This window comes from Gavia stellata, chromosome 3 (assembly GCF_030936135.1).
Source record: "Gavia stellata isolate bGavSte3 chromosome 3, bGavSte3.hap2, whole genome shotgun sequence".
Classification (NCBI taxonomy): Eukaryota; Metazoa; Chordata; class Aves; order Gaviiformes; family Gaviidae; genus Gavia; species Gavia stellata.
In genome coordinates this window covers 44,005,375-44,024,351 of record NC_082596.1, presented here as the reverse complement: position 1 = coordinate 44,024,351, position 18,977 = coordinate 44,005,375, and the positions used below count along the sequence as shown (strand labels likewise).

The following is an 18,977-nucleotide window of genomic DNA, read 5'->3' as shown; positions in this document are numbered from 1 at the left end:
ATTCATTCTGTCCCATTTGTGAGCACAGCTTAATTTCAGGAAGTAGCTGTGATTTTTCCTGTGACATCTTGTGTGATTTACTTTAGGACTCAATAAAGAAGAAAACAGGTCTTACCGTTCTGTCGACTTCACTGTTTCCTTTGAGGGTAATCAAGTTAAGAGCAAAAACAGTGGATCAGCCTTAGACCAACATAGGATAAAGTATTTGTTCTTGAACTGCCCTGTGCAGATAAATGCATGCACTTCAGATAAGTACAAGAATAGCAACTGCTTGAATGATTTACCTGACCAACAGTGGCATACTCACACTATAAAATTGTTTCGGACTCATAAAAAAGCTGTGCTATCTCAAGTATCATACTGTGTTTTAAGCAGGCACACTTTAAACAGAAAGAAAAGCCAAACTATACTGGTTTCTTACCAGCCTTTCCAAATCATCAGGAGAAATAAGTTAAAGGTGTTACAGATCAGAGAAGAAAGTATAGGCTATTGCAGGCAGGACACTTTCAGTCCCACTTTGTCTTTTCTGTGTTCAGTCAGGAGGTAGGTTTGAAATGAACTGCAGAATGGAGATTGGGAGGGATGTTTCGTCTGCCCAGGAGGAGGACACGGTCTTTCAAAACAGTAGTGTAATGGAGGGAAACTGCCACAAGTTTGGTCTGTTAATGAGCTGTTTTGAACAACGATGCATAAAGATGGGATTTAAAAATAAGCTTGTCCAAATTTCTACCCATCTGGACTGCTGTTCTCCCTCTCTCAGGACACTTCTAGAACCACAGCAAAGTGCAGTGTATTTCCAATTGCAGGGAAACATGACAGACAGCCCCAGAGTGGCCAGAGGAAAAGGTCCAGCCTACAGAAAGGAGCTTCAGTCTCTCTGAGCATCAGACAGGAGAAATGTGGTTTCACAGGAACACATCAAGTGCCTTCCCCAAAAGCTCAGTAGCTCTGAGCTTTTCTTTTTCTTCTTTTTTTTTCTTGAGGTCCTCTGTATCTATAAGCTCTAACTTGGTATCTGTGGTGTCAAGGGAGACCTGGGAACTGATACCATTTGTAAGTCTGCTCCTAAGCCTAAAGCAAGCATGACATTTAGGCAGTAATTTGTGCTGTCTGCAATCAGTCTCTCTAATCCAGGTATGCACTCCTATATGGGTAAGACCGCATAAGACATCTCTGAAAGAAAGATTAGTAAGAGATTCTGCAAGGAAACCCCAGGCCATTTTGCTCACTTCCACAGGGTTATCTACATAACAGGGATAACCTGACCTCTCTAAATCAGTGTTTGTTCAGTTCCATTGATAAATTAGTACACTGAGGTAGATATCACCTGAAGTATTCCCATTTCCGAAATATGTTCACAGCTTCTCCTCATGGTCATTCTTATCAGATCAGCTCGTCTTCCTCCCATCGTCATTCAATGGTGCTTTTAAGATGCTGGAGAAATACTCCTGGTCACCAGCTTAAAACTAGCCTGCAATGACACAAATACAGAGTTTGCTCTTCATGCCAGTGTCTATCAGCCTATAACATGCTCATTTCTGATACTATTCTTTTTAACCTCATACTCTTTAGCAGTTTCTCATTGCCTGCTCTTGATTCTTTTGTTTTTATTTTTCAAAGGAATTATAGTGCATTTTAGCTCTGATGTCTTTTTGTGTTCTCCGCCACATCCTGTGAGTGAGTTATATTTTCTGCCATCAGCCTTTTAACACGGCTGCATAATTTCCCCAATTCCTCCAGATTTTCTAAGGTCCAAAATCTGATCAAAAGTCAATGGCAGAAGTCACAGTGGCTTCCTCGGGAATCTTGTCAAGCTGGAATATTACATTGTGCAACCAGGCTTTCAGATACTCTTTGAACTACTCTGAAACCTCGAGCTGTTTGGGAACATTGGTTCCAAATTGCCCCATTAGTCTTCCTTTCTGAATCAGCTCTGGAATACAACTACAAACCTAAAAATTGCTGTCTTGTCAGTTTTGGATTCTTCTTTAATTTAACTATATTTATTACTTACCAAGCACCTGTGTGGTAAGGAGGTTATGTGTGACCCAGAATATCAGGGAAAGTCCTGCAGGTCGTGGTTGGATAGGTACCTCTTGAGTAACGTTGATACTATGAACATATGTTTCCTTTGCTAATCATGAGAAGAGGAAAATATTTGTGTCTCCAGTTTTAATTCATTTGATTTCCATTATGGGCAGAGAAGAGCACCCCTAATAGCACAAGGAGGAATAGTGCTTTGGCACTAATCCTCAACTGTTGAGGTTCTCCGTTCAAATTGTAGGTACACAGTGACACCTTCTGGAAGCTTGTAATGAGAGTTACTGAGCAGCTTCCTTCCATCATCTGGAAACTCAGAATTTTTATATGTAGAAGCTAATCTTTTTCTGGTCAACATTTCACCCAGACCTTTGGCACAGGTTCTCTGATGTCATCAGGACATATGCTAGCAGAACGTTGTTGTGATGGGAGTTGTTTTTTTTTTTTAATCAACACAAACCTGTAGGGTTTTTTAATGGTTCCAAATAATTCAAAGGTTTATGTAAAAAAAAAAAAAAAAAAAAAAATTAGAGGATAGAATTACAGATGTATGTTAAACTCGTGATCTAACAAAAATGTAGTTAGCATTACCTTTTTAGCTATTTATTGACATACATATGGTAAGAGGGTCAGACAGAATATAGTGAGGATTCAATTTGCCAAACATGGCAAATGAAATGAATGACATACAGTTTCTTAATGCAGTCGTACTTCAGCAAAGATTTCATTTTTTGTATGTGTCGTATTGCAATTTCTAATTAGACCTTCTTTGCCCAAGCTGCCGGCTTCCTGGGTAGTCTGTCAATCTGCCAGAAACTCTGAGTCACCAAAGATTTTAAGCACATGAGTTGTGCCACAGAACTTGGTCTGAGGGCTTACAAACCCCACGGTGCCTGCATGCATCAGCTGGACTGGGGCCAGAATGGGGAGCAGAGCCATCACTGGGCTGACTCTGATTCTCTAAAACCCGGCATTCAGTCCTATTACTGGAAAACATCTCCTTATTTCTAATATTTAATTCCATCTCAAAGATTATTTCCCTTTAAGCTTCCTCTTCCTTAGAAGTAACAAAGATGTGATATGTAGAAGTGGAAAAGAAACAGGGTTGTGAGTGGAGGCAGCAGAGTAGAGACTGACTGATATATACTGAGGCTGAGAGTTTTGACAGAACATACATCTGGGATTGACCAACCCTGAGAAAGTACATCACTTTAGAAAATAACCTTACGATGCTGAAATAATTAGCAAAGACTAAGCAGAGCCATCAATAGCAAACAACTCTGGCTACACTGAGGTCTAAACCAAGTCTAACCATTACAGTAACTTTTCAGGCATTAGTCCTAACATAACACAATCACAGGCTTTAACATAAGACCTTGAGGAAACTTAATCCTCCAGCAAAAGACTGAGAAACCCTATGCTCTACATACGTCCTACTGAACGGTTACATTTTGACAATGTGAATGATGTGGCATTGGGAGCTTTCACACTTGAGCATACACAAAATTAATTCTGCTGGCGAAATAACACGTTACTATTAATGTTTAGGAAAAATGAAAACCTAACATGCATCCCACATGTGGGATAAGTTAATGCTCTGTGGACTACTCCATGCAGCTCTATGGTTAGTTTTACATGTTTGAAGACTCTGGTTTATTCTGCCTCCCATCAATATTGAACCTACATCTTCTGTTCAAAATCAATTACTAATAGATCCATTAAGAAAAGTTACTTACACCTGTAAGAAACTGATGTTGAAAGAATACAAATATTTAGAAGTTCAACAAAGCTGTTTCCCATAATATTACTGCCATTATGTTCCCTTCAAAATATGCTTAATTAAAATGCCTCTTTTAAATTTATTTTTTTTTACATTTTATGTTTTTATTAAGGAATAAGATAAAGCAAATACTAGAATACTGCTGATATATAAAGAAAATTGAAGTTCAACTAAAGTCCCTGGAAACTCATTTTACTTCTGAAAATATCTCCTCTCCCAGAAAAGCCTATCAGTCTTCAAAGTGATTTGTAACAAGTGCACTTTCATGTCAATGAAAATAGTCAAAAATGGGTTCTTACTTTCTGTTTGAATTGCTCCCTAATTCACTATGAATCAGCTCCATTCAACGGTCTAGAAACTCTCTATTTAACAACTGAAGTGAGCAGGAAACACTAAAATTGACTAGTACCCATAAGCCGCCATAGAAATGTGTATGACCTCTCCTTGGGCAAGGAGCAGAAGTTCAGATATGAGGCTCAGCAGTTAGTCCTAACACCTTAAAGCAAAACAGGGCCCAAAAGAGCTAATACATGTATTATGTCACCCACTGAAGTGTGACTGCAAGAACGTTAGAATACAATGTTATGAAAATACAGATACATGTTCTGTATTACCTTTCTTATAACCTGTTCTTAACATTTTCAATGAGAAAAAAAATTAAAAAAAGGTGTCATACAAGTTTTCAGCAATAATAAAAAATAATAATAACAACAGGTTTCTTCATTTCCACAAATGCAAAATTAGGAAAATATATTAACTGGACAAGTCTGCAGAAACAGAGAGGCTGGAGTCTAAGAAACTTATGAAGGGACAATATTAAATAGCAAGGGCACCCTCAGATAAAGCCATTCCTTTCTGATGTAGATTAGAAGAAGACTACTGCATGCTGGATAGACTTCCCTCCTCAAAGTTTATCAATAATTTATGTAGACTTAATGCAAAATGCTCAGGAAAGTTTACTAAAGAGGTTTTTTTTTCCTAAGGCCTTATATACTAGTAGCTAATATCAATATTGAAATTGAGTCCTGATTTAATATTTACCTTGTATGTTACAAGCAGAGGTGCCACTATATGGTATATAATTTTATTAAATACACAGTTCACATGTAAACACTCCATTTTCCATAATGTATTTTTTGGAACAGAAACAAGACCCAGGCCCAACACTCCCATGCCTAACTAGATTGTCAAGATGTTCACATTTTGCTTTCTCTCTGTCTAGAGAAGTTGAATTAACCTGTACAAAGTAGGGCAGCAGTGGGGACTAAGACTACAGTCACAGCCATGCATGTGCAGAGCAACCTACTGTAAGGACTGAGGGAATTTTCTTTCACATATGAGAAATGCATGCTCAGATTCCTTTTAGGCAGAGGAATGGCTTCAATCTGTGTCTCTCGGCTTTAAAGTCCCTCAACTTTAAATCCCATTTCAACCAAGTCCAAGCACTTGTTTATGCAGTTCTATCTCATGCAGTTGGATATCAGCCTGCATCCATTATTCAGAGAGAAAGGAGAAGATGATGCCTATTTCACCAATTTTGAGAGGACTTTAGGCCTCCAAGCTACTCAGCTGTTTCAGGATTTAGGTGGTTGTGTACATATGCAATGATGCAGGTGTACCTGCCTACAGAGCTAGGTAGAGTTGTCTACAAACACCAAGCACTGGAAGATGCTCAGCTTAGATGGCTTTGTTTATCTAACATCATTCATGTTAGGGAGCATGAGTAGCACCTTTTTATATAATACTATGCACTATCACTATGCATCATTAATGTTGAAAAAAATAGCCATCTTTAATAAGGTGTTAGTTGATCATGACCCTCCTGAGAGCAATGCAAAGGATGGAGCAAGACCATACCTTCCAAAGGGGTTACACTGTGCCAGCATTTTAAACGTGCACTTGTTCAAGCATTCCTGCTAAGATTAGAAAGCCACCTGGGACCACAGTCTAGAGAGGACTTAGGGCTTAGGGCATCCACTCACCGGTCTGAGAAATGACTGCCCTTCCCAGCAGAGTGACTAGGGGCTGGATTCAAAGGCTAGTGGTGTTAAAAGATGTTTCGATCTTGGTCTCAGGACACATGAAGAACCACCTTGGTACACTTACTGAGACTTTCTTCCCTTTTCTCTGCCATGGAGTGAGGCAGTATCATTTAATCCTAATTGTCAAGCCTATAATACCTCCACAGGTCCTGTCTGGGCCTCGACAATTGTAATTCAGCACGGAAGTGTATTTAATATCCCAAACATGTGCTTTGAGCCATGACCAAAGAGGCAGAGATTTGTAGAAGGGCTCCTTGCCACTGGGCAGGAGAAATACTAAGTGGGGGTGTGGGGCGGGAAATCAACCTTTTTATTTCTTCCGCCCTCCTGGGAACATTGTCCAGCTTCCACCCTAGCTCACGTCTCCAAACAGACCTAGGGGAACTCTCTGCTGCTAAACAACAGCAAGCCTTCCTCATGTGCAGGAATGGCAGCTTTCCCCGCAGGTCTCAGCTCTAACGAGACCAAAGGCACCAAAGGCACCACAGCCATGTTCTTCCATTGCAGCTGCGGTGGCTTTGGCCTTCAAGGGCAGCACCATCACCATGGGAAGGGCTTTCTTCACACTGTACAGACTTCAGTTCCTCTCTGTCTCTTTGATGGCAAGAGAATGGTTGTAGGCCAGAAATGGGGAAGTTGTTTTGGGAAGGGCTGGGCCTTGATGAAAAAATGGAGCCCTGAACAGGAACAGGCAGAAATCACTGCTAGAGAAAAGGAAGGCAGAGCCCGCATGGCAGTGATTTCTGTCCATTCCTATTCCGGGCTCACACTCCAGTAGGGTGGCTTCCTCTCTCCAGGACCGCGACACTCAGCAAGGGAGGGGAAGATCATGCTGGCCTACCGCTTGCAGACCGGAGCGGGCTCGCTGAGCTGCGCAGCCACCCCCGGGCCGCGGGAGGTGGGGAGGCGGCGGGGCAGCGTCAGGACCCTGGACAGGGCCGGGCGGCGGCCCGGGGCCGGTGGGGGCTGCGCTCCGCTCCGCGAGGGGCCCGCCCGCCGCCGCAGCTCCGCCCGCCGGCTGTGGTTGGCTTTTTGGGTGGGGTGGGTTTTTCTGGGGGGTGCTCTTTGTGTGTAAGTTGTAAGTGGCCAACCTCGTCCCCGTGCTCCTCTGGCACTATCTCCAGCCCTGAACCCCAAGGGGCACTGGCTCGATACGAGAAGTCTCCACTCCGCACCTCAAGGGCCGGCTTAGAAAAGTTAAAAACACAAGAGCGTGCCTGCGGGGGGTTAAGGGGCAGCCCCGACCACCCAGGGACCGACCGGTGGGGGCTCATGTCTGTCATCCCCCGGATTAGCACCGCGGTGGAGGGGCCCCGCTAGGGGCTCGGCTGTGCGCCTGCCCCCCGGCAATGCTTACCGTGTGCTTCTCTTTCTCTCTCTCTCTCTCTCCCTCCCCGCCCCGTCCCCCCGCTCCCGCACCTCCCCCGCACGCCGCAGCCTCCGAGGCCTTCCGGGCCCCTCGCCCCGCTGTCAGCTCTGCTCTCCAGCCCCTTCCTGCGGCCGCAGCTCCCCGCCCGTCGGCCCGGCCCGCGCTTCGTCTCGGCGCCCCGTCGAGACGCCCCGGGGCCCCGCTTCGGCCCCGCGGGCTTGGCGGCGCTGCTGGCCGGGAGCGGGGCGGCCGCCCGCTGCCCGCTCGCCGCCCTGCTGCGGGGCCGCTGGGCTGAGCCTCCGCCGCCGGCCCCCGCCCCGGCCCAGGCGCCGCCGCCGCCCAGTCGCCTCCCCCCGGAGCGCCGGAGATGCCCGGCGTGCCACGGAGCCGCGCCGCCGCAGCCCCGCGCTGCCCCCGAGCCGCCCGGCGCTGTGAGTACCGCTCGTGGGGCCGCGTCCTCCTCCCCGCACCGGGGAAGCCGCTGTCCGCCCACGTCGCCCCAGCCCCCACCGGCGGGGGAGTCTCGGGGGCGCCGGGTGAGCTCCCCCGGCTGAGAGCCCCGGGCTCCACAGGCAAAGCCCGCCGCTCCCCGTCTGCCATCCCCACCGCTCCCCGGGTCCGCTGGCTCCGGCAAGGCGGCTCCTGCGGCCGCCGTGCTCCGCACCGGGTGCGCGGGCGGGGAGGGAGCAGCCCCGACGGCAGGGCTGCCCGCCAGGTCTCCCGGTAACCGGGAGCCCAGCTCCGGAGGCAGGGACGCGCAGGGCGCTCATGCAGCGGACCAGTCTCGTTTTCACGGGAAGACCGTGTCGCTCTGCCCGCGGACGGCGGTGACACAAGCCAGCCGCAGCCGTCCCGTTAACCCTTGTCCCGCCGACGGGCGCGCTGCGCCCTCCCGGCAGACGGCATTTGGGACTGCCCGGGGGGCCGCGGTGACGGGACGTTATCGGTGAGGCAGTCCCCAAAACGTGGCGCTGGTGGTAAGGGCGCTGCTGAGAGGGCCGCCCCGGAGGAGTGGGGTGAGCGCGGGGTGAGCGCCGAGCCCGGCGGCCCCTGCCCGCCCGCCGCAGCCGGGTAACACCGTGGCCCGCTGAAACGGGAGAACCAGACCGAGAGAGCCCGGCGGCGGTGAGCTGTGCGCCTCTGGAAGACGGGAGGGGGCTGGGGGGCGGGAGGGAAGATGCATCCCTGCAGATACTTAAAATGCAACCGTGCTCCAATCCCGGGTTTGTAAGCACGGCTCTCGTTAAAGGCATCTGTGAACATTAACGCACCAGTACCGAGCCCCGCGGCGGCATCGCCGCCTTTTTAAGCTCTTCCCACCCCCTCCCCTGGGCGCACACACACGGACACTCTCACGCCGGTTTCTCCGGCATTTCTCGCCCCGGCGCGGCCCCATGGCTCCCCCCGCGCCCTCCCCAGCCCGCCGCCGCCGTGCGGGCGCTGCGGCGGCTGCTCTCGCTGCAAACCGCCCCTGAGCCGCAGCGGCCCCCGGTGCTCCACTGGCCGGGGGCGGCCCGGCGGCAACCCGCCCCGTCGTGCCGGAGCCGGGGCGGGGAGCGCGGGCTGCCGGCCTCGCTCCCTCCCCCCCGGCTCCGGCCACGCCGAGCGAAGCCCACCCGCGTCCGCGGCCGGCAACGGGAGAGGAGCCCGCGAGGGCCGGGCGCATGCGCGGGGCTGGCGAGCAGTCGTCCCCGGGCGCCCAGCCCGGCGGTACCGGAGAGGAAGCGGGCCAGGACTCCCGGCGGGGCCCCGCCGCCGACACCGTAAGTACCGCTCCGTCCCGCCCGGCGGCCGGTGGGCCTCGCGGCCCCGCGCCCCGGGCAGGCGCGGTGCTCGTCGCCGGCACCCGCGACCGCCGCACCGCCGCCGGGGCAGCTCCGCGTGCGGTGGGACGGGACGGGGCGGGCGGCGCTGCCAGCGGCGGACCCCGCGGTCGGGGCGGGCGAGGAGCCGCGTCCGCCCTCCCCCGGAGGGTCCCGGCGCAAAAGGCGCTTCCCCCCGTCCCCCGGCCGGTCCGGGAGCCGCCAGCCGGGAGCGCCCCGCACTGGGGCTCGCACCGCCCCCTCCCTCCCCACCGGCTCCCGGCGCCGCTCCCACCGGCTCCCCAGCGCAGGGCCCGGGTAGCACCGGGATGCCCCCGGCCCCGGGAGCGAGGGCACGACCCCTCCCCGCGGGCTCGGCCCCGCTGCCGCCGCTCCCCGGGGTGGGATCGCGTCCCGCTCCGCGCTGCCTCCCTCACCCCGGCGCAGGTGACACCTCGGGTCGGCTGCCGCCGCGCTCCCAGGGGCCCTTCCTCCTCTTTCCACGAATGAGGATGAAGATAAGGCAGTATCCATCACACACACACACACACACACACGCCCCCTCGTGAAGGGAGTCCCACGGCATGTCCGTTCTCGGGGCCCTCGGCTTCCCCGCAAAGTTAGAGAGATGAGTAGCAACAAGCGAGTGTTTCCATATAGACTCTTCCAGTATCAGCCTGCCACATCATGCATCCTCGGGTGAGAGAAAGGGCTCCTCCTGAGCTCCATCATTAGTTAACGTCAGTAGGTAAGAAAAAGCAGGTAATGAAAATTGGACACAACTGCAGAAAGTGAAATGAGATTATCCTTGTACATGCCATGTACATTCAATTACAGTAATTGAATACCGCTGTAATTTACTTGATGCAACTGTTCCATTATTTCATTTTTGCTGTTGAAAAATGTAAGATCAAAACTTTTCATACAGTGCCGTCAGTATGACATAATGGTGAGGAGTCTCCTTGTACCTCTGTGCCCATTGCACAAACAGAACAGCAGCATCAGCTCCAGCGCCCCGCGGAGCTATGTACCTTGGTGCCGGTTACATCATTGCTCTACTACAGGACCAAAAACCAGTAACCACTAGCTCAACTAATGAAGCACCGAAATCACTATCAGCTAGGAGAGTCCTAGCTGTGGTCAGGTTAAAATTAGGAGCCTCTTTCTAAACTAAGAGCATGTTCAAGCCAACTGAATGTAAAACTAGCACTATGTTTTATAAAGTGCTCTAAGATGAGAGAGCAGTTACTTTATTTCCCCTTTGATTTCTTATCTACCTGCCCCCATCAATACTTATTTTGATATCTTTACTCTGGGTCCCACATAGTTAATCATGGAAGCATCGCCTCGGCTGTTACACACCTCTTTATCCCTTGGAAAGAACAGTGCACATCTTTCAGAGTGAGTATGATTTTTTGAGGGCTCAGCTTAAAGTACCAGAAAGGAGTTGTCAGAGTATAACGTTTGTGCGTCTCTTGGAGCCCAGGTCACAAGTTGATGAACCTGAAGTGTAGGCAACTACCAGTACTCAGTCACTTACAAAAATTCATCCCCTCTTTTTGTCACTAAAAGTTATCCCGAGGAGGCAGCAGGTCTTGGAAATACTGCTGAGATCTCCCGGCACTCAGAAGCAACAGAGTATTCTTAGCTAGAGGTTCATGACTCTTAACTTTCTGTTTATGGGCATGTTTCAAAATTTGTCACAGCCAGGTGAAGCAAAGAAGTCCAGAGAGTGTCATGACCGAAATGAGAGTGTGCCAAGTCAAATCCTGACCTTACTTCAGCTTTAAATTGACTTTGGTACTGCTGCTCCCGGCTGACACTGCTCCGTTTGGCACTACAGCCGAGCTCGCAGGGCAGAGGGCAGCTGCCATGGTGCCTACCCTGCCAGAGCAGCCAGATGCCAGCGCAGTACAATCCGAAGCGAATCGCGACAATCGGAATCAATAGGAAACGGTACGTGAATCACTATTTAATGCACTCCAGGGTGAGTCATCCCGATTCAAACCAGCTTTCAGACCAGTACAATGTCAGTCAGCCCCTCGCACAGTTCGATATGAGTCAGATCTCAGCACCGAGTACAACATGAAATGAGTCACCGACTAACACAGCGCCACGTGACTCCAAGACCCAGTGTGAGTTGTCAGAGCTTCTGTGTGATATGAGTCACTTCATAGTACAGTAAAATGGGCTTTTTGGAGACCATTCACAATTAAGCACGATGCAACCGAGCACTCAGTAGGAGATGATGGGAGTGAGCAGAGCGATCTGCTGTGTGCACCGGTTTCACTGTTTGCATAGTAAAGAGGTTTGTAAAATATTAGGCTGAATGAAATTTTTTTGTTTCTTTCAAAGCAAGCTGCATAAAAATAACTAGAAGCAAATACTTCCTCTGACATTAAAGCCAGCCAAAGCAGAGCTGAAGCGGTGGTAGAACTCCCGATGTTGGAGAAGCCTGGGGTTTATGTTGTTTGGTTTTGCTTCTGAGACAGCTATCAGCCAGTGTGAACTGACATACATCCACTGAGGCTGACTCCAGCTGCCACAGAAGACAAGGGAAGGGATGCCGACAGTCTGTGCTGTGCAGAGAAGGACTTGACATTGATTTAACTTAATTGCAGTTTGCAATGACCTGGTTTGTGAAGGGTCTCAGCATGGGATGAAGTTATATCCATACTTGCATTTGTACTGCTACACTGTCACAGCACCCACATAAATGGCTGGACCGGAGCGACAGGATGCATTTGTTGCTTTTTTATGCAACTGGTAAAAAATTATCTCATGTCTTCCCCATATTACACTGAAATAATGACAGAGAGTGACCCTGCTAATTGCATGTTAGAGTAACATTTTCAGTGAACTCTCTTGTGATAAAATCCAAAGTAAAGAAATACTTTACAATACTACCAGGAGATATAGGGCATGCCTCTAAAAAAAATACAGAAAAATCCCTCTGAAACTCCAAGTAACTACATTTCTTAACAAGAAAGTCAGATTTTACTCAGAAAAAATACTTCAGTGCAGGATGGGGCTGATCTGGCAGCCAAATGTGCAGCATTGAATAGCAAAGAAAAAGGAGAAGATGACATCTAAGCCTTTGGTAGAAAAAGACCTCAGTTAACAGGTGACATGATCAAGGCACTATTGCCTGTTACAAAGTGGGTGCCATACATTTTCAGCCAGTCCTTTTGAAATATAAAGCAATGCTTTAATCTGAATAGATGAACCCAGCTCCTCTGAGCTGCTGCTCCTCTGGAAAAATAAATAAAACAGGTAAAGGCACTCAATTTCTGGACATTTTACATAAAAGCATCCCAGAATTGTTATTTAAACTCATAGAAGGATACTACTTTCTTTTGCAATTTTATCCAGTTAAGCCTTTGACAGACTCGGGGGCAGCAGTAACATAAGAAGCTGCTTTATTCTGTGTGGCTGCCAGTTTCCTCTGCTAACCTCTTGCATTCGTAAACTCTCAACCATTTCAGTCACCCCTCTACAAGATGCCAAATCTCCAATTATACAAAAAAAACTTCCAAAGAGCTCTTGCTCTTAACTCACTAAGTGGGCAATCCAGTAACTATGCCTAAAGCATGTGCGTATGTGTGGGTGAGTTCATTAACATGTATTATAATTCTTCTCTACCTAAAATAGTACAATGCTTGATGCAAAAAGCCTGCGTGTCAAATTTGTCAATGAAGAGGAAGAAGCACGAGCATCAAGCTTCCTGTTCATATTTCAGTTGACAATGAACTGCCACAGGTTTCAGTGGGAGTATGTTGCAGCCCCAAGTATTTCTAAATGAATAAAAATACAGATTCCGAGATTGCCTTTGAGCTTGACCCCAGTTGCAAGCCTCTTATGACAGCAGTAGAAAAGGACAGAATCTCTTCCTTCCAACTCACTGGCTATCATTATTGGGGGGATCCGAAGGGAACGCAGCAATTGCGAGAGTTATGTAACCTCACCTAAAGCTCGCTGAAATCAATAGGCAGATTTCATTGTTTTAATGGAGTTTGGATCAGGCCCAAAGTATTTACTGAAAAATAACTGGACTATGATGATCCACATCTGTGCACTCCCTCCAACTGGCTGTCAGCTAGCGTTACAGCACAGGGCTTCACAGGCTGTATGGTTACTGTGAAAGCTGCATGCTGTGGCCATGCAAATCAGACCTGAGCACAAGTTAAGGCTTGCACACCTGCCTAATTGTAACGTGTACAAGGAGTATACAATATGTTTAAGTGATTGTGTTTAAATAATAGAAACTTTGCACTTTGAGCTGAGAGAATGCCATTGTGCTTTAGTATAAAATGAGGATAGACATATAAAAGTTTTGTCTACAATCTTCTTTTTTATGTATTCTTGTGTTTGGGTTTTTTTTATTTGGCTGGGGTTTTGTTTTGTTTTTAAATTTGACATTTGCAGCTTAGATTTGAAATATTCCTCCTTTGGGAAGGCTATTTTCTTGGTAGCCCACCTTTCTACTGAGAGATTAGCAAATACTGTAAGTGTTACAACAAAGCCAAATATCATATGAGGTCCTTTTAACCAGGGAAATAATTTTCATTCCTGACCTTCACACTCCTTTGAGTTCATAATGTTACATACAGAAATGCCTCATAATCTGAATGTCAGATAGGCATGCCTTGGAGTGGAAAAGTCATGACAGACATAATTATTCCAGTACCTCAACATTACTCTTAAGGCATACAGTAGTTTTTCCGCTATTGTCAAAAGTAGTTTTTCAGATGCTTGCTTAAATCCCTGGACTTTTTTAATTACTTATTAGCATTCAGTAATATGAGCATGTACTTTTTATATGAATCACAGATACTATCTAGCTGGATAAGAAGCAAGAACATGTGCCATTATTTTTCCTGTATTTTTGGTTCCTTGCTTTTTAGGGACATTTTTATAATGGACTAAATTTGTTGTTATCATTATATAGAGAAGGACCTCTCTCCCCCTTGGAGTTCCAGAAATTCCACACCTAGGCATCTGCGTAGAAGCTACATTAGATTGACTTGAAACAGTGAACCAACCAGAGACAAGCTGATCAACTCAACTCCTACTCCCCTTTTTCAATTAAATATTTGACTAATTGGTGCTCTCCATGTGGGATTTGGACAGTTCTGTGGATTCCTCCAGGCAGGACCCACTGTGCCTAGACAAGTTGCTTTATGTTTCAATGTGCTGATTAACACCCAGAGTGGACAATATAGCCCTTCCAGAGACTCCAGAGTGGAGAATATGGCCCTTCCAGAGACTCCAAGGCTGCAAAACTGATCCAGCTCTACATAGATTGCAAGTAGTCAGAGGAGACATGTAAGCAGCCAGTCACTTGTAAGCAGTCAGAAGAAACTTCCTGCAGATGCAGAAATGATCATGTAGGACAGTCTTTTGTACACAATTTAGGTAGTTAGGAGATGGTTTGTATGTAGCTCAAGATAATCACTAGGGATGGATCCTGCGTGTGCTGGAATGGGCCCAAGGAGTATGGGCCAGCTGGATGCAAGAACTGCACAGTAAAGCACGATTCAGAGTCTCATATGGTCCAGCCAACACCACCACTACAAAGACCTCTGCAACAGAAACTCCTGTTGCCATCTGAACACTGACTGACTGTCCTGTTCAAGGATTTGATTCCCCCCAGTGACTTGGTATTAGCAAAATCAGATCCAATTGACTACACACGAATGAGCAGAATAGCAACTTTTAGTCCTTCCCTATCCATATGAACCAGAAAGTCCTATTTTTTCTATTAAATTATGGTCACCCAAGCCCTCATCAAGCAGACGCAGGTGTCTTTGATAGTGCTGTCATTACTTTGGGCAGTCAAATTTATATAATTGGACATAGAGATACATTTCATGTTATATCCAGTAATTGGCTAAAACTGTACCCAGGCTGGGGTTAAACAATGCTGGAGACGGTAGAGGTTAAAAGTCCTTTGGTTAAAGGTTTCTCACCTCATTCCATCAGTAGTCTAAAAGTGCTTTTGGATTCCTTAGAAAACACGTAAAGATAGCAGTCTGTCTCTGGTTTTTAAATCCCCTGTGTTTTTTTTCTCAAACCCATTTTCAATCAAGGCACATATCTGCTCCAGGTGGTGGGGACAGAGAAGGCAGACCCCAATTCTCAAAGTGCAGAGAGCATCCAGCACAGAGGGTTCTCACACAATTTGTTTGTTCTCATAGCACCTTGAGAGGTCTAGAAATCTGAGAAGATAAAGGAGGCACAGAGAGTTCAGAGCAGTGAAATTTCCATTTTAATGTGAGGGAGATAACCTAGAGAAACAAATGCAATTTTTGATTGGCTTATTCTTCCTCAGCGAGGCAAATTTTAGGGTATGGATCTCTCCTGTAGTACAGCAACCTAGTAAGGGAGTTTAAGGTCATAGGGAATTAAACAAGAACAAGAGACCAAGGAGCATCCGAGGTTTTTGAAATCCAGGTGTATTAGGGGATAAATGTGTCACGAACTAGGTTGATGAATTCCTTCATTGGGGCTCTAAGGTAAGTTCTCCTCCTGGACCTTCCTCTCTTACCTTGAAGAAGCAATGTAACCTTGCCTGAATCTTAAAGAGGGTAAGCACTAGAGCTCAGTGTGACTACACAGGTGACTTTAAAAAAAAAAAAAAAAACAACCCACAAACTAAAAATGGAGCAGTAATTTGAGCTTGAACCTGAGAGAAGTCGGTCTTCCTGAACTTGCAAGGACCTTGATGAGAATAGGAGGAGAATAGCATGTCATAGGTCTGAATCTTTAAGAAATATATCTAAAAATCTAAACATACTTAAACTACCTTGGAAAAAATAAAAATATCCATCTCTAAATTGTATTTATTGTCAAAACAGTAAGAGTTCTCACCTCTGTTTAGCACCACCCAGTATTAAGTCCAACCCAAGTCATGAAGTCACTTTTCTCTGCAGCATAAATACAAGTACCAGATCAGATCCTCAGCGAGTATAAATCCCCTTGCCTTCACTGGCCATAGTGATGTAGTTTTTCAGCAGTTGAAAATTTGACTGACACTACATGTAATCAGCATTAGTACTTCAAAATTGAATGTATAAAAACTAGCATGGAATTTTCTCGCATCATAATGAGATTTTGGTGTTCCAAAGAAAACATCATCTTTGCTGATGGACATACTTATATTTGATTGTCAAGGGAAATAAAACAGAAAATACTTGACACTGGCCTGTAACAAATCCATTTAAAACCAGATACTAATTGCATGCCATGCAAACTGAAAACCTTAGAAAGAACACCTCCCATCTTGTTTTTATTTTAGAGAGTCCACTGACCAAATAAGCAACTGTCCTGGGAGGCTGGTGTGACAAGCAGCTGTATTTACCGATTGCCATTTTCAAAGTGCACACCTGGTAATAAGGAACAGAATATTTTTGCTGATGGAAGAACATTTGCACTGATATTTACAGAAAATGCACTGAGTTTATTCATTTTTTCTAACTGCATTATAAAATTTCTCTACGAGGAGAAATCTGTCCAGTGCCATCACATGTTCTTTCCCACTTCAATGCCATATTGACTAAAAAACAGTCTCCTGTCAGACTTGAGTGATCTACCTGACAGCGCTAGGTGTGGGAGGATGGCTATACACCTTGTTTTCCTCAGGAATGCACGCTTTTGTTCTACAGCCAAATTATCGCTCTGAACTATCCCTCACCCTTGAATGCTCTTACTTTTATACACACTTCAGCTCTCAGGGCTCCTCGAGCTCCAAAGTCTTTCAACTGATTGCTACAACTTATGTTTTCCCTGCCCAGCTCTGTACATGCATTTCTCTGCAACATCATACCACTAGTTTAAGAAAACAGAAATCATTATTTAAGCATCACACTCAGGTTGTGGGGAAAAGTTTAGGCCACTTTTTAGGCTGCTTATGAAATGCAGCAGCTGGCAGGGGAGCAATACCCATGTGCCTCTCATCCTACCTCCCCACTCCACCACCTGTGGGTCTGCCAAATGTATTCTCAACTAGGACAGGGAAAGAAAAATACTTAGCTAAATCTAAGTATCAACATATGTCATCCCTTTTAACAACTTTAAGGTAAGCTATTAGCTCAAAATGCTGTTGACAATTCAGATTTCCCATTATTAAAACAACATGATCACCCACAATATCAATCTAGAAAATAAGGAAAGCCTTCTTGCAAAATTAGCAGTCATACTTCCACTGTTTTTGATTACAGTTGTTTGAGGCTCTTCAGCCTTATCGGTGGGATACTAAACTTGAAGACGCTAGCAATCACTGGTACCGTGTACTATAGCAGTAGGATCAACAGGTGAATAATTCTTTAACTAATATATACTGTTAGTCTCATCACTGATGCAAAGAATGCATGATTTTTTGATTGGTTTTAAACCTACTGCATGACCCAGTCAGACCATCTGATGTCCCAAATTAACAACATTATTAGAACAGAAGACTTTTTTACTGGAAGGTCTAAAAAAGCCCTCTCCTTTTTTGCCCTGAGCACCTAAAGCCTACTGAAGGCAAAAAAATGGCCGCCTCCATTCCCACAGATCCGCAAGTGAGTCAAGCAATTGTTTAAATTTTTGCTAATGTAATGAAACGTAATATAATGAAATGATAGAATTCTCAATTCTTGGCCAAGTAAGGAGGGGGGTCAGCAATACCACTACGATGGACTTCTGGAGGGCAGACTTTGGCCTGTTCAGGACAGTGGTTGAGAGGGTCCCTTGGGAGACAGTCCTGAAGGGCAAAGGTGTCCAGGGAGGCTGGACATTCTTCAAGAAGGAAATCTCGAAGGTGCAGGAGCAGGCAGTCCCCATGTGCCGTAAGAAGAGCCGGCGGGGAAGACGTCCAGCCTGGCTGAACAAGGAGCTTTTGCCAAGACTCAGGGAAAAAAAGAGAATTTATCACCTCTGGAAGAAGGGGCAGGCAACTGAAGAAGAGTACAAGGACCTCGTTAGGTCATGCAGAGAGGAAATTAGGAAGGCGAAAGCCCAGCTAGAGCTCAACCTGGCCACGGTCGTAAGGGATAACAAAAAATGCTTCTATAAATACATTAACAACAAAAAGAGAGCCAAGGAGAATCTCCATTCTTTACTGGATGCGGGGGGGAACATTGTCATGAAGGAAGAAGAAGAGGATGAAGTACTTAATGCCTTCTTTGCCTCAGTCTTTAACAGCCACACCAGGTATCCTCAGGGTATTCAGCTCCCTGAGCTGGAAGACAGGGATGGAGAGCAAAATAGGCTCCCCATGATCCAGGAGGAAGCAGTTAACGACCTGCTATGCCACCTGGACACTCACAAGTCTATGGGGCCTGATGGCATCCACCCAAGGGTGCTGAGGGAGCTGGCGGAGGAGCTTGCCAAGCCGCTCTCCATCATTTATCAACAGTCCTGGTTAACGGGGGAGGTCCCGGACGACTGGAGGCTTGCCAATGTGACACCCATCTACAAGAAGGGTCGGAAGGAGGATCCGGGGAACTACAGACCTGTCAGCCTGACCTCGGTGCCGGGGAAGATTATGGAGAGGTTCATCCTGAGGGCGCTCACGGGACACGTGCAGGACAACCAAGAGATCAGGCCCAGCCAGCACGGGTTCATGAAGGGCAGGTCCTGCTTGACCAACCTGATCTCCTTCGATGACCAGGTGACCCGCCTAGTGGATGAGGGGAAGGCTGTCGGTGTTGTCTACCTGGACTTCAGCAAAGCCTTTGACACTGTTCCCCACAGTATTCTCCTAGAGAAGCTGGCGAGTCGTGGCTTAGACAGGTGCACTCTTCACTGGGCAAAAAACTGGCTGGATGGCCGAGCCCAGAGAGTTGTGGTGAATGGAGTGAAATCCAGTTGGCGGCTGCTCACAAGCGGAGTCCCCCAGGGCTCAGTTTTGGGGCCGGTCTTGTTTAATATATTTATTGATGATCTGGATGAGGGGAACGAGT

General features: G+C 46.9%; 1 protein-coding gene across 3 annotated transcripts in view; it reads left to right on the top strand.

Annotated features, from left to right (window-relative positions):
- Positions 1 to 18,977, top strand: part of RGS20 (regulator of G protein signaling 20) — a 40,850-nt gene that overhangs the window by 10,035 nt on the left and 11,838 nt on the right. The window contains exon 1 of one of the 3 annotated variants that reach the window (XM_059815477.1): positions 8,896 to 8,994. The exons of the other annotated variants lie outside the window; for them this stretch is intronic. Coding sequence (XP_059671460.1) covers positions 8,896 to 8,994 — 99 coding nt within the window. Of the gene's footprint in view, positions 1 to 8,895; positions 8,995 to 18,977 lie in introns of those variants that run through there. 3 annotated transcript variants of the gene reach the window in all.